Source organism: Crotalus tigris, unplaced genomic scaffold (assembly GCF_016545835.1).
Source record: "Crotalus tigris isolate CLP2741 ecotype Arizona unplaced genomic scaffold, ASM1654583v1 scf7180000018306.2785112, whole genome shotgun sequence".
NCBI lineage: Eukaryota > Metazoa > Chordata > Lepidosauria > Squamata > Viperidae > Crotalus > Crotalus tigris.
The window spans coordinates 49,776-65,931 of NW_024096934.1; the positions used below are offsets into that span (position 1 = coordinate 49,776).

Sequence of the window (16,156 nt, forward strand, 5' to 3'; positions counted from 1 at the left end):
TTTAATTTCCTATCCATGAACTAAAGGTGTGGGTCTAACAAACTATTGAGGTTTATCAAATTCTTCCTTCCTGAATAATCAATAAGTACAACTCAACACAAAAAAATACACCATTATATCTTGCATGTTATTATATAGGTCACTAAGTGTTGTGATAATTTTCAATTTTAAATATGCATCTGCTTAAATAATTTTTCGTTTGGTCCTATAGAAATCTATTTCTCATATGTTCAAACCAAGGAGCTTTCTAAAAGTTTGAGGCAATGTCATTTTTTTTGAGCAACCAATTGGATTAACAGTCCCTTGCAATGACATAAGTCTGCATATTTATCAAGTCACTCCGGTAGAAAACAACTTTACAAATGACTGTAAATACTGGTTAACTATCAAGTTTTATTCTCCTTGCCCTGCTCCCTCTGCTATTTGCCAACTGTCTGCTTTTAGATCGATGCACAAGTACCAAATATGAGGATGGAGAAATATCAGTCATGACATACAAAAATAAAAGCATTTTGCATATTGTCCTCAAACCAGAAATTATTATTTTCGTCCCTTGTGATGGCAAGGGGAAAGCTAGTGTGGGAGAATTAGGACAATGAAGCCACTGGACTTCTTGTTCTCTAAGACTAATCTACTTCACAGGATTGTTGTGAACTTCATGAGGGAATGGAGAAGCTGGGAGATTGTTTTATGTGTGTCAGAGAGGCATTACAGAATAAGAGAACAACAAAAGTTGGAATGGATCTTAGAAGTCTTCTAGTCCAACCCCTTGCTCAGGCAGGAAACCCTATACCATTTCAGACAAGTGGCTGTTCAGTCTTTTCTTAAAAAGTTCCAGTGTTGGAGCATTCACAACTTCTGGAGGCAGGTTGTTCCACTGATTAATTGTTCTAACTGTCAGGAAATTTCTCCTAGGTTGCTTCTCTCCTTGATTAATTTCCATTCGTTGCTTCTTGTCCTGCCTTCTGGTGCTTTGGAGAATAGCTTGACTCCCTCTTCTTTAGGGCAGCCCCTGAGATACTGGAACACTGCTATTTTGTCCCCCTTCGTCCTTCTCTTCATTAAAGTAAACATACCCAATTCCAGCAACTGTTTTTCTATGCTTTAGCCTCCAGTCCACTGATCATCTATGTGGCTCTTCTCTGCACTCCTTCTACAGCAGGGGTCTTCAAACGTGGCCCTTTGATGACTTGTGGACCAACTCCCAGAATTCCTCAGCAAGGTACGCTGGCCGAGGAATTCTGGGAGTTGAAGTCCACAAGTCATAAAAGAGCCAAGTTTGAAAACCCGTTCTACAGTCTCTACATTTTTTAAAAAAAATCAGAACAGTAGATATAAAAAAAAAATCCATCCTTAACCACAGAAGATCCCTGGAGGACTTGGGGCCAGTCCCTCCCTCTCAGCACGACCTACCTCACAGGGTTGTTGTGGGAGAAACTAGCAGGAGGGAGTGCTAGGAAAAACCCCTTGAGAGCCCGAAGGAAAGGCGGGATATAAACCTAATGATGGACGAGAAAAGAAAGCAGGACGAGGAGCCAGGGCCGCCCTCAACAGGGGAAGTTCCGCTTCCCCAACCGCCCCTAGAACCGGGCTCTTTTGCGGCGAGAAAAGGACGCGCATTCCGATGAGGCGAAACCCGCCTGGAAGCACTACTTCCGGGGTTAAAAAGTCCTACTTCCGCCAAGGGGCAGCCATGGCTCCGAAGGCAAGGAAACGTCACTTCCTGTAAGGAGTCGAGGGATTATGCGGCTCGCCCCCGTAAGGGCGGAAGTCGCTCCTTACCCGCATCAGTTCCGCCCGCAAATGGATGCAAGCTGCAGAGCTATGCAGCGTTGTTGTTGTTCTGTGCGAAGCCGCGTATGTTTGGTTCGGTTGCTTTTTATGCTTTTGTTCTCCCTTTTGTTACTGCTCGGAGCCGGCCAGGTTTGTGTTACGGAAGAGAGGCGGCATACGAATCTTTTCAATCGAGGGTGTCCAATCTTGCCTATTTTAAAAGCTGCGGATTTCTACTCCCAGAATTCCCCAGCCAGCATGGCTGGCTGGGGAATTCTGGGAGTTGAAGTCCACAAATCTTAAAGTTGCCAACCGACCCCCACCCCTCATCCCGTTAAATAAATTGATTTAAAAAAAAAATCTGGGGCTACTTATATTTCTAACCTAAATATTTGGAAGGCTTTATGGATTGCAGGAAAGTGGTGGTAACCGTGGGAATATGGGTGGGTTTTAGGTTGCCCTGAAATTCACCAAAATGCAATCCTTAGTAATACCTCGAACGTTGGTTGGGAGGGGGAAGGAATTAGTGGAAATTGGAGTAAAGCAGTGATGGCGAACCTTTTAGAGCAGTGTTTCTCAACCTTGACAATTTTAAGGCATGTGGACTTCAACTCCCAGAATTCCACAGCCAGCATTGCTGGCTGTGGAATTCTGGGAGTTGAAATCCACATGCCTTAAAATTGTCAAGGTTGAGAAACACTGTTTTAGAGACTGAGTGCCCAAACTGCAACCCAAAATCCAGGTGTCGGGTGCCGGGTGGGTGTGGCCCATTGGGTAGCCGTGGCTGCAGTCAGACTAAAAAGTTCAATCAATCAATTCCAACTTTGCAAGATTTTTTTTTCGTGAGAACTTGAAATTGACTGATTGAACTTTTTTTTTTTGTACACGGCGGCAGAAGCTTAAAGCGAAAAGGTTTTATAAAACCCAGCTGAAGGCCCAGGACTGGGGCAATGGCGCGCGTGCCCACAGAGAGGGCTCTGAGTGCCGCCTCTGGCACCCGTGCCATAGGTTCGCCACCATTGGAGTAAAGAATTGAACCCTGAGAAGAAATCCCATACATTAATGGCCAGTTCAGCAAGCGCCCCCACCCCACCACTGCAATAGAGAAGTGCAGAGAGGTGTTATTCATTGATTAAATGTCTGCGCTGCCCGTCTCCCTGTCAAGGTGGCTTACAATAACCTAAAAATAGAAATATAAAATAATTGGAGTCCAACGGTGGGAGATCTCGCCTCAAAGAGGAATGATGTTCAAGATGGTGGGAGCCACCACAGAAAAGGCCCATCTCCTGGACCCCACCAGCCGGAAGACCTTGATTGGTGGGGTCTCCGGTATGCCCCTTCTGCTGGCACAAGTGGGCTGGTCTAATCCCCTTGGGGTGAGACATTTCCTTAATTAACTGAACCCGTGTGCCATAAAGGGTTTTAAAGTTGATAACCAACAGCTTGAAGTGGACCCAGAAGCAAAGTAACAAACACCTTGTGCAACAGCAGAACATCATAAAGGCTGGTACGTGAGGGGCTTGGAAGGCAATTTTCAATTCTGTCCCACCTTACGTTTACAGCAAGGAATAGCTACTAAGTGATGTAGGAGTGCCTAGATTCTCAGTCCTCCAGGTCACGGTTGTCCCAAAGGTGCTTTTTCAGGGGTTTTTTTTTGAAGATGGCGGCACCCTGCTTGGCTGTGGCTGCTTCAGCTCTCAAAAGGGTTGGAGTGATGGAGGGAAATGAACAATATGGACTGAAGTACTTTTCAATAATAGTGAATAATCATCATCATCATCATTATCATCATCATCAAACATCCACATCTGCCTATCCCAGGTCCTGGGTAAGGACTCGATAGGTAGACAAAATGCCAAATCCAGTCTGAACATCTGGCTGACTGTGCGATGATCCATAATAATAATAATAATAGTGGATAATGGACGTGGCAGTGCCTGGAGACAGCAGAATAGACGAGAAAGAACTGGAGAAGATAACAAAATACAAAGACCTACAAATAGAAATAGAAAGACTGTGGCAAAGGCAAGCAAGGATAGTAAGGGAGCAATCCCAAAACAACTGGAGCACCACTTGAACACCATTGGCATTGACAAATTCGACATTAGTCAATTGCAAAAGGCGGCCTTACTAGGAACTGCTTCCATCCTGAGGCAGGACTAGAATTCACCCTCTCCTGGTGACTGGCTCAAAGTCACCCAACCCATTCATGATCTACCAGACTAGACCAAACTGAAGGAGGGAGGGAGGGAGGGAGATAGGGAGGAAGGAAGGAAGGAAGGAAGGAAGGAAGGAAGGAAGGAAGGAAGGAAGGAAGGAAGGAAGGAAGGAAGGAAGGAAGGAAGGAAGGAAGGAAGGAAGGAAGGAAGGAAGGAGAGGTCTATTAGAGTCAGCAGTGAACAGTTTGTGGTTTTTTTCACATTTTTTATGTTTTCATCACAGCAGGACACAATTGCTTAGTTAAAAGAGGAAAGACCACGTACAGGTAAGCTTAAGAGTTTCCACTGCAATGTGCAAACAACAAAAATAAAATCAAGGCATGGAGAGAGGTAGGGTTTTGTTTTGTTTTTAAAGAAGACTGAACTTGCGTTAGTGGAATCAATTCTGGAAGAATCTAATCTGAGGTGGCGCAGCAGTTAGGGTGCAGTATTGCAGGCCACTTTAGCTGACTGTGTTCAGCAGGTCAATGGTTCAAATCTCACCGGCTCAAGGTTGACTCAGCCTTCCATCCTTCCGGGGTAGGTAAAATGAGGACCCAGATTGTTGGGGGCAATGTAAATATATATATACATTGCTTACTGGTGTACACCGCTTAGAGAGTGCTTGCACTTAAAGCGGTATATAAGTCTCATAAATAAATAAATAAATAATGAAAATCGATTTAAATTAATAACAAACTGCACTCTTGAGAAATCAAAATCCGCTCATTTTCTTACAGCCGCAACTGTTTTTAGTATTTTGAAAATGGCTTGAGCTGCTAAAACTAACATTTCAGCTTGAAAGAGAAAGGTTGATGATAGATATAGCGATTTCCCCATAATTCCAACCCAGAGAAGTTTGATCAGTGACATACACAAATGCTTGAAAATGAAAGTGACACAGTTTATTGAGGGCAAGGATTTCTTGTTTTAGAAAAAAGTGTCGCAAATTTCATCAGATGACACAGATTCTGGTCTTGGCTAAAATGCACACAGGGAAAAAAAAACATCAGAGGCCCTTGTAGTAAAGCACATCCTCCTTCCTTCGAGAAACAGGGAAGGGAATCTGCCAAAGTTAGTCTCGGCCCTCAACAGAAATACCAATAAAATAAAATAAAATAAAATAAAACAATTTATTATTATTTTCTTCTTTAAATTCTCACTACAAGTTAAACCACCTAACAATATCACTTTTTTTTAATATATTGCCATTATGTTAACTCTGCAAATGTGTGATATAAAATTGCTGTAAGACCTGGTACCTTTTATTTTTTTCTTCAATTTTATATAAACACAGTGAACTTCATTACTGTACACGTATAATCTGCAACTACAGCTTAGCTGTAAATCTCCCACACACAAAGGTATGGACATTTCTATCCCTCCCCAACCTTCCTATATTCCCCATTAAACTGTACATCAAGACCAAATACAAATTTTTTGCGGTTTCCCAGCCCTCCCCGCCCGCTTACAAAAAAATAATACTCTAAAAGCAACCTACCGCAACTTTCAATTAAGACGATTACAGATATAATTTTAGACCAATTGCTTTAAAGCAAGAAGGCAGTATAAACCTTCTAGGAAATTTTTTTTTTATAAAAGAGGTTAAGAAATATAAGACAATTTATACATTTAAAAACTTACAATAAATAAGAGATGCAGGCATTTTTTTTTGAATACTAGATACTATAATCCAATACGAGAACATTGCAATGTTCCAAAAAAAAGTTCCATAAATTTTTGTTATTTCTCCCTCGTTTTTAATGGTCTCCATGCTCATTCTTTTTTCTTTTTAAAATATTTATTAACACGGCAGGGGCCTATGGCTCATAAACTCTTCACAAATACTGTGTGACAGGTCGATGGGCGGAAGGAGAATGGATACTTGGCTACTAAAAAGATGCGTTATAATACATGTCGACCGACCAGTTCACCACTTCGGCCAGTCAGATATAGGCAACACACCAACAAAAAAAAAGGAGGGGAGCGAACAATCAACTTATCCACCTCCCACCGAAAAGTCAGACTCCTTGGAACTAATGGAGGATGATTAACAGCCCCTCCCACGTTCTGCCCTCCATCACAAAAATGACGTTACAGAGAAGACTTAAGTGATGAGTCCTGCAGTGGAATCCTGTTTTCCCTTTCGGTTGTTGTCGTCTGTTCTTCACCTCGCTCAGTTCAGATAAAGATCACAGCATATTCGTGATAAAGTTATACAACTGATTCAGCACCACAAAGTGAATGGGGAGACACGACCGCCGGTCCTGGGTCGCGGGGTCACAGGTGAGCCACGAGAGTGCATTGTACTGTTCCAACACAAACCTGGACACAGAAACAAATCAACAAATCGTTAATTAAGGGAGGATTTTTTTTTTCTTTTGTTTTGTTTCGTTTCCAGAAAAACTCCGCAGGTAAAATCCAGCGACTCAACTTCACAATCCCCACGAGCAAACTGAAGTTGTTTCATTTTTCCAAACTCTCCCCCATACATATACCGTAATATTTATCAGATATTAACATACATTCCCTCCACACTCACATACAGATACTTTTAACAAAATGAAATAAATACATACACATAACTTTTGGTGTTGCTCGCCCATTTCCCCTTTCACTGTATCCACACTCCTTCTTCTCTACCTTCTTTCTCCCTTTCTTCTCTTCCCTACTTCCCTCTTCTTCCTCTCCTCTCCTTCACCACTCTCCTCCCCTTTCCTCTTCCTCCAACCTTCCTACTTCCTTCTCCCCTCCTTTACTCTTTTCTCTCTCCTCTCCTTTCTTCCCTCTCATCCCTCTTCAGATACAATTCAGGGGTAATGTCCGAGCAACTCCTCTCTCCAAATTTCCCTATCTGTATTATACACAATAAGATTAATACTTCTATTTATCTAACCTTCTCGGTATATACTTCTATAAACATTTATACAACCTCCAAACTAAAGTTGTTTCAGATTAAAAGGAACTGAACATCAGTCAGGAGACGAGAGAGATGCACTCAACCCGGATGATAAAGTCCTCAACTTATGACCACATCGGAGGCCCAAATTTCCATCACTAAGCAAGACAGGTGTGAACTGAATTTTGCCCCGTTTTACGACCTTTCTTGCTACAGCTGCTAAGTGAATCACAGCAGTTGTTAAGTTAGTCACACGGCTGTTAAGTGAATCTGGCTTCCCCCACTGACTTTGCTTGTCAGAAGGTCGCAAAAGGGGATCGCGTGACCCCCCGGGACACCGCAACTGTCGTAAATATGAATCAGTTGCCAATCGTCTGAATTTTGTTCACCTGACCACGGGGATGCAGCAATGGTCATACGTGTGAAAAATGGTCATGAGTCATTTTTTTCAATGCCGTTGTAACTTTTAACAGTCACTGAACGAATTGTTGTAAGTCGAGGATTACCTCTACATCTCCTCTCCCCCCCGCTTTACAGTCCAAGAAATTAGGGAGGATTCCTTTCACGGTTGCTTGGAATGGCCTCAAGCCACAAGATAAGTGGCAAGTTCATTTAATAATAATAAAAATTTGCCTATTCTGGGGAAGAACTTGATAGGGGATAAAAATGCCAAACCCAGTCTGAATATCTGGCTGACTGCACGGGAAGGAGGAGGAAGAGCAGGAGCAGGAGGAGGAGCAGGAGGAGGAGGAGGAGGAGGAGGAAAGAGGAAGAGGAGGAGAACAAGAAGCAGCAGCAGAAGAAGCAGGAGCAAGAAGAGAAGAGGAGGAGAACCAGAAGCAGGAGAAGCAGGAGGAGAGGAAGAGGAGGAGGAGGAGAACAAGAAGCAGAAGCAGGAGGAGGAGAAGAACAAGAAGCAGCAGCAGAAGAGAAGGAGGGAGGAAGAGGAGAACAAGAAGCAGCAGCAGCAGAAGCAGAAGAAGCAGGAGCAGAAGAGGAGGAGGAGGGAGGAGGAGAACAGCACCAGAAGAAGGAGGAAGAGAAGGAGGAGAAGAAGAAGGAGGAGGAGGAGAAGAAGAAGAAAGAAAGAAAGAAAGAAGGAAGGAAGGAAGGAAGGAAGGAAGGAAGGAAGGAAGGAAGGAAGGAAGGAAGGAAGGAAGGAAGGAAGGATGGATCTTGTTTCACCCCTATCCAGTTAAGGGCTATTCTGTCTCTTACCTGATTTGGCTGTGTCTCTTGGCCCAGTCTCCCAAGATCTAGAGATTATATCAGAAGTCTCCAAACTTGGCAACTTTAAGACTTGTGGACTTCAACTCCCAGAAGTTCAATAGCTGACTGGGGAATTCTGGGGGTTAAAGTCCACAAGTCATTAAGTTGCCAAGTTTGGAGATCCTTGGCTTATATCGAGATAGAAAGGCAAAGCAAAACAAAACAAACGAAAGGAAGGAAGGAAGCGACCGACAGGTTAAGCCAGAGATTGCGCCGAGTGGTGGATCTTAAAATAAAGGAACATACATTTCTGCGATAAGCACACTTGCACACACCCAGTGAAGGGGCCTACCTGAGGACATCGGAAGTTTGATTCGAGTCAAGAGGGTGGGAGTGTTTACTGTGAAGTAGCTCGTCCGATTGCACTGAAGGCACGTGGAGGTGCAAAGAAGCCTTTAAGAAAAAGCCAAAGCCCAGAGTCAACAGTGCTCAGTGTGAAGTTCGTATCTCCCGATTCAATCTGCGATGGAGGCTCTATCTTATGGGGCGAAATCTCAGAATAAAAAATAACTTGGAAATAAAGCCAGGAGTTCTGGGCTAAGTGGCCTTGATTACAGGCGTCTCCTAAGACTTGTAGCTGTTACCTCCTTGTGTAGAGGGGCAGAAGCTCCCTCCTGCTTTGGAAAAGCAGCCTTGAACTGCAGATTTCATGAACCTATGATACAGGTATGGTGTAATATTTACACTTCTTGTATACCTGCCATAATCCCTACGGAATGTCTTCCTTTACTATCCTTTCTTTTCTCCATTCTTTCCTTCCTCCATTCTCCTTTCCTTTCTTTCTGTTCCCTTCGCTTCCTCAATCTCCTTCCCTTCCTTTTCATTCTTCTCCTCTCCTTCCCTTTTCTGTTTCCTTTCTCCTTTCCTTCTTTCCGTCTCCTTTTGTCCCAAAGTGCTTTTCACAACTGAAGAAGCTTCTTGTAGGAAAAGCAAAACCTTTTTTTAAAAAAACACAAACACACCAAGGAAGCCTTTTGGAGAAGCACTTTTGTGACAACCGTGACCTGCTCCATAGTCGCTTTTCTTTTTTATTTTTTTTTTTACTTTCCTTGCCTCTTTCTTTTCCTTTCCTTCCTCCATTTGGCTTTCCTTTTCCTTTCCCAAAACTGTCCCTCGGAAATAACATGAGAAAAAGAAAAAGGCACCCCGTCTTAGGGCTTTAGCTTCCCTGTTTGTCACACAATCTTCAACTAACACCCCGCCCCTCCGCAAGCAATACGCAGGGGAGAGCGCCTTACCTTAAGAAACAGAGGACACTGATTTTGTGCTTGAGGGCAGGCCGACCAAAACCAGTCAGGCAACGGACCGGCTTTAGCGGTGGAGACGAAGTAGCCGAGGGCCAACGGCTGCTGCAGAATGTTGGGGACTTCATCGTGGGATTCGGTCGACAGCAGCCGGTCTGTACCTTGACCCTGATCAAACCGACAGAGAAAACTGGCATTTAGGATCAGCCTCCAAGAGCTCAGCAATTCAACATTTTGTTTTAGCTAGTGATCACCTAGGTCAGTGATGGCGAACCTTTTAGAGACCGAGTGCCCAAACTGCAACCCAAAACCCACTTATGTATCGACGGGTGCCAGGTGGGCGTGGCCCACTGGGTGGGCCTGGCTGTGGTGGTCATGGCAGACTGGGTGGGTGTGGCCAAGGTGGGCATGATCACCTCAAAGTTGCTCGTGGGGAGGGACACCTGTGGGGGCCGGGCAGGGTTGGGGGAGATCCAGGGGGTCTCTGGCAGGTAGGGCAGTGGGCAGGAGGCTCGTCCTGCAGGGAGAGGCAACGTGAGGCAGGGCGGGGGTGCCATTGTCACAGGGCAAGGTGAGGCAGGGGCTGGGCGGCTGCTGCCTGAAACCATTGGCCCCCATACACACAGGCCAGCGAGCGGATGGGTGCTGGGATGCATCCAGCCATGTGGGACCTCGGCGAGTTAGCAAGCAGCTGGTTGAAGAGGAACGGTTGCCATCTCCGGGGCATGGCGCACGTGCCCACAGAGGGGGCTCTTTTTTTTTTTAAATAATTTTTCATTTTTTCAAACTCTCCCCCATACATATACCGTGATATTTATCGGATGTTAACATACATTCTTTTTACATTCGTATATAAGATACTTTTAGCAAAATGAAATAAATACAATACACATGACTTTTGGTGTTGCTCGCCCATTTCCCCTTTCACCGTATCCACACTCCTTCTTCTCTACCTTCTTTCTCCCTTTCTTCTCTTCCCTACTTCCCTCTTCTTCCTCTCCTCTTTCCTTCACCACTCTCCTCCCCTTTCTCCCCACTTCTCCTCTTCTCCCCACAGAAGGGGCTCTGAGTGCCGCCTCTGGCATGCGTGCCATAGGTTCGCCACCACTGACCTAGTTGCTTCTGGGAAACTTACAAGCAAGACCTGAGGAGCGATCATGCAATCACTCCCTCACACACCACACATATACACACAATCTCCTTCCCCTCCTTGCCACAGAGTTTATAGCCACCAATAGCCTCATTGCCTAGAAATGTGTTCAATTCACCTTAAGGATTTAACTTGCTCACCGTTATCTTATTATCTCCTGCTGGCCAATTTCATCAGACACTAAGTGACTCTAACCACGTACTTCAGGTAGTCCTCGTCTTACTACCGTTTGACGTTACAACGGCATTGAAAAAAAAGGAATGTATACCAGCGTCCACGCTTATGACCCCTGCAGCCTCCCCATGGACATGTGATCAAAATTTGGGCGCTTGGCAACTGGTGTGTATTTACGACAGCTGCAATATCCTGGGGTCCGGCGATTGCTATTTGCAACCTTCACAGCCAACTTCCATTAAGCAAAGGCAATGCAGGAAGACAGAGTCACTTATCGGCTGCAATGATTCACTGAACAACTGCAGTGATTAGTTTAAAAAAAAAACAAACAGGGCAAGAAAAGATCGTACAATTGGGCCTGGCTCACTTAACAACTGTTGATGTTTAGCAATGCAAATTCTGGTCCCAATTGTGGTTGTGAGTTGAGGACTACCTGTATGGGAATTCGAGTTTTATTTCAGCTTCATTGCTGAGCTTCATTGAAATATCCTGCTCAGTACTAACATCATAGAAGAGAGAGGGAGAGAAACACACACACATATTCCCTGCACTGCACTATCAGTTGTTTACCAGCCAAATTCAAAGTACCAGTTTTGACTTATAAAATCCTTTAAGGCTTGACTCCAACTTACCTTAGGGCAGGGGTAGGCAACCTTGGCTCTTTTATGACTCGTGGACTTCAACTCCCAGAATTCCTGAGCCAGCATGGCTCAGCATGGAAACCTCTCCATTTCTCCTCAGCATGGCTGGCTCAGGAATTCTGGGAGTTGAAATCCACGAGTCATAAAAGAGCCATGGTTGCCTACCCCTGGTCTAATGTAATGAAAAGAAAGACTGGGGTGACATGGTAGCATCTTCCAATATTTGAGGGGCTGCCACAGAGAATAGGGGGGTCAAGCAATTATCCAAAGCCCCAGAAGGCAAGGCAAGAAGCCCCAGATGGAAACTAATCAAGGAAAGAAGTAACCTAGAACGAAATAGTTCAGCATTTTAACCACTACACCAAAGGTCTGCATGGCTGGCTCGGGAATTCTGGAAGTTGGTCCACGAGTCATAAAATAGTCAAGGTTGCCTACCCCTGCCTTAGGGACTGTCTCCCCCACCCCCAGGTGGGATCTGTCTACCCATGAGAAATCAAGGGATCACAAAGCGGAGGACAAGTCTTATTTCAAGCGGCCACCTTATTGTGGATGGTTTATCTCCGGAGATACATCAGGCACCCTCCTAAATTTGCTTTCCAGAGAGCCATGAAAATAACTTTGCTTTAGCAGGCATCTGCTGACTAATTATTAATATTCTTGTTTGACTGTATTAGGCTGCCAATTTTTTATCTTGCTGGTGTGGAATTACAGGTCTTATTTGTGTTTATCTTTCTGCTGTTCTTCTTAGTGCAGCAGTTCTCAACCTATGGGTCGCGACCCCATTTGGGGTCGATCGACCATTTCACGGGGGTCACCAAGCAAGGCTGTCCGCCATTTTTTTTCCCCTTTTCCGGTGGGTGCCTTACCTCCCTTGGGCTGGGCCAGCTGGTGGCTCAGCCGGTGGTCGGCCTGCTCCGTCTCTGCCGCTTGCCAGCTACGCCTCGGCCGGCGCAGGGGGCGGCACCATGCATGTGCGGCGCTCCCGGGCAGGGAAAGTCCTCAACTTACGACCGGTTTAGTCCTCAACTTACAACCGGTTGGGGGTCGCGGCATTAAAAAGGTTGAGAACCACTGTCTTAGTGCCTAGTAGGTCTGTGTGTTTATTTTCACAATTTACAATAGTTGGTTTAGTGAACATTTGATATTAACAACGGCGCTGCAAAAGGAGTTATGACTGTTTTTCACATTGAGGACTGTAGCAGCATCCCCCCACAGTCACGTGATCAAAATCCAGCCGCTTGGCAACCTACTCATATTTATGACAGTTGCAGTGTCCGGGGGGGGGGTCACGTGATCCCCTTTTGTGACCTTCTGACAAGCAAAGGCTCCCTTAACTGTGTCACTAACAATTGCAGTGATTTAACAACGGTGGCAACAGAGCTCATAAAATGGGGCATAACTCACTTAGCAAATGTTTTGCTTAGCAACAGAAACGTTGGGCTCAATTGTGGTCATAAGTCAAAGGACTGCCTGTATAGATATATCCTTCCCGTGCATAATTCCATAAATGTGTTATTACATTTTCCCTTATTCCCCCTTTTTCCAAAATAGTATTTGCTTGTGAAGAATGATAGTTCAACCTCCTGATAATTTTGCTATTTTTGCCACCGTCTCCTGCTCTGTATTTTCCTTTTAACATGCTACAGTTAGAACTGACTAGCATATTGTAAGGGTGATCACACTATAAGTAACGTTGCCTTCAAGTTGCATTTAATTCCTGGTGGCTAGAATGGCCCATCCCTGCTTTTATCTTCACAACAACATGGAGATTTTGTCTTCTTCCAGGATTCTGTTTTTTTGATTCCCAGAATAGCCTACAAGCCTGGAGGTTTAGGAGCTGAGCAGACTGAATTGGAAGGTGGGGTTAAACGCATCATCTGTTTGGAATCATTGCGCATCCACAAGAGGACCAAGTCCAGCCCTCCATGAATTACACTGGCCTTTATCTAACGCCAATTCAGCTTCAGCTGTTAATTTACCAAACTCTGGTGTATGGGTGACAAAAATAAACTCTTAGTGCTTTGAACTCAACTCCTCTTCCTTGTTTTTGTTGTTAGTTGCAAAGTTGTGTCCGACCCATCGCGACCCCATGGACAACGTTCCTCCAGGCCTTCCTGTCCTCTACCATCTTCTTGAGTCCATTTAAGCTCACGCCTCCTCCTTCAGTTACTCCATCCAGGCCACCTCATTATCTGTCGTCCCCTTCTTCTCTTGCCCTCCATCTTTCCCAGCATTAGGCTCTTCTCCAGTGAGTCCTTCCTTCTCATTAGGTGGCCAAAGTACTTGAGTTTCAACTTCAGGATCTGGCCTTCTAAAGAGCAGTCGGGGTTGATCTCCTCTAGGACTGACCGGTTGGATCACCTTGCAGTCCAGGGGACTTGAAGAAGTCTTTTCCAGCACCAGAGTTCAAAGGCCTCAATTCTTTGGCGCTCAGCCTCTCTTATGATCCAACTTTCACATTGCAACTGGTCTCCCTGGTTAATTGCGGCCTACAAGAGATTTCCCACTCAAGTGCTTCCTTGATAAAACCCTGCTTTGCCTTTTCAAGCTTGGCTCTGCCATCTGCTATGATAATCAAATTATAGTTTTGTAGATCTGATTACCCTGCAAGCATCATCATCATCATCATTATCATCATCATCATCATCTTCATCATCATCATCATCACTATTGTGAACCTGTAAGCATTGGTTGCAGAAGCATTTAAGTATTCTGGAGTAATTGCTGTATCCAAGAAGAAATGTCAATCAGGTAAAAAAAAAAAACCTCCTCTGTTTTCTCATGCAAAGTTACCTTGCCCATATCACCTCCGTGGGTGAAGTGAGAACCTGGTGAGTGAACAGGGGATCCTGTTGGGGACGCAGGAAGGATGTTGATGATATCAGGGTCCAGGTCATCTGCAGTGTCCAGCAAATCAAAGATTCCCATTCCATCTGGTCCATCTTGAAAGAAAAGATTCACAGAAAAACATTGACTAAAAGGAGCAACTCAACTTGCTTGAAAGAAAGAAAGAAAGAAAGAAAGAAAGAAAGAAAGAAAGAAAGAAAGAAAGAAAGAAAGAAAGAAAGAAAGCACACACACATCCATACAGTGTTAGACCCAACGATTGTGAGTCGGCTTATAGATTTGATGGGATTTGCTCTGATTTGCTCTGATGCAAATGGCTGCCCATCTTGAAACAACTCTTCAGCAGCTCACAAGAACAATCAAACCATAAAAACCACATAACAAAAAATAACAAACCTGGCACTTTCATCAACCCTCCACAGCACTGGTTCTCAACCTTTTTAATGCCACGACCCCCCAACCGGTCGTAAGTCAAGGACTACTCAACCGGTCGTAAGTCGAGGACTACTCAACTGGTGCAGCACCGTTTGCAGAGTGGGACTTTTGGCGGGCTCAGCAGGGCAGAGACAGCCTGGACAATTCCTATTGGCTTTTGAAAGCCAATAGAATTAGACTCTATTCAAAAGAGTCTATTCTATTGGCTTTCAAAAGCCAATAGAAGAAAAGGGAGTAGCACAGCTAAGGAAAAGGGGGGGGAAAATGGCGGACTGCGTTGTTTGGCGACCCCCGTGAAATGGTCGTTCGACCCCAAATGGGGTCCCGACCCACAGGTTGAGAAGCACTGCTCCACAGACTATAACGCTATCACGGAGCCTACACGAAGAACCAGGTTTTATTGGCTTTCCAGTATTCTAAAGGGGGTGGGAAGGTATTCCATAACCAGCTGTGCTGTGTTTCCAAGTGCAATTCAAGGTGCTGGCTGTCACCTTTAAAGCCCTACATGGCTTGGGGCCAGGTTACCTGAAGGGACCATCTTCTCCCAGTCCTTTCTGCGTGTCTAATGCGATTTAGCAGATACCATCAGCCAGGTGGGGACCAGAAAACAGGGTTTATCCACAGTGGCCCTTGCTCCACGGAACGTTCTCTCTTCGGAGATTAAAATGGCCCCGACCGTTAAGCCTTTCGTAAGGCCCTAAAAACCTGGCTACATTCCCTAGCTTGGGGTGCTGAATGTTTCAAGTGCCACGTTCCGTGGCCGTATTGCTACGAGCCAAGTCTCTCAGCTGCAATTTATATTTATTTATTTTGGATATATATATTTTTAATGGTTTTAAAATGTTTTAGTGCCTTAATTGTAATATATTTTGAACTGTAATTCACCCAGAGCCATTGACTGAGATGAGCGGCTATAGAAATTGATTGGATGGCTGGATGAATGAATGGATGGATGGATGGATGGATGGATGAATGTAGGGGCAGTTACAATAAAAGCCCACTTCCTAGGTCCCACTATATCAAGGTGGGCATCTATGCCAACTTTATGACCTGTGGACTTCCAGAATTCCTGAGCTACTCAAGTTGTATTCAGTTTTGGTCACTGCGATGTAAAAAAGATGCTAAGACTCTAGAAAGAGTACAGAGAAGAGCAACAAAGATGATTAGGGGACTGGAAGCTAAAACATATAAGGAACGATTGCTGGAATTGGGTGTGTCTAGTTTAAAGAAGAGAAGGACGAGGGGGGACATGATAGCCGTGTTCCAATATCTCAGGGGCTGCCACAAAGAAGAGGGAGTCAAGCTATTCTCCAAAGCGCCTGAGGGCAGGACAAGAAGCAACGGATGGAAACTCATCAAGGAGAGAAGCAACCTAGAACTAAGGAGAAGTTTCTTGACAGTGAGAACAATTAACCAGTGGAACAACCTGCCTCCAGAAGCTGTAAATGCTCCAACACTGGAGGTTTTTAAGAAGAGACTGGACAGCCATTTGTCCGAAATGGTATAGGGTTTCCTGCCTGAGCAGG

General features: G+C 44.7%; 2 protein-coding genes across 3 annotated transcripts in view; both read right to left on the reverse strand.

Moving 5' to 3' along the window:
- The window catches only part of INTS2 (integrator complex subunit 2), a 51,224-nt gene extending 49,556 nt beyond the window's left edge, over positions 1-1,668 (reverse strand). Inside the window, exon 1 of the mRNA XM_039349992.1 lies at positions 1,414-1,668. The gene's annotated coding sequence lies outside the window, so the exon portion shown is untranslated. The remainder of the gene's footprint in view (positions 1-1,413) is intronic.
- A 3,186-nt stretch (positions 1,669-4,854) lies between these two features.
- Positions 4,855-16,156, reverse strand: part of MED13 (mediator complex subunit 13) — a 168,274-nt gene continuing 156,972 nt past the window's right edge. For both annotated transcript variants that reach the window (XM_039349995.1, XM_039349993.1), the window contains exons 27-30: positions 14,142-14,290; positions 9,378-9,551; positions 8,432-8,532; positions 4,855-6,296 (exon numbers count right to left, since the gene is read on the reverse strand). In XM_039349995.1, the coding sequence (XP_039205929.1) occupies positions 6,164-6,296; positions 8,432-8,532; positions 9,378-9,551; positions 14,142-14,290 (557 nt within the window). In that variant the 3' untranslated portion in view covers positions 4,855-6,163. The remainder of the gene's footprint in view (positions 6,297-8,431; positions 8,533-9,377; positions 9,552-14,141; positions 14,291-16,156) is intronic.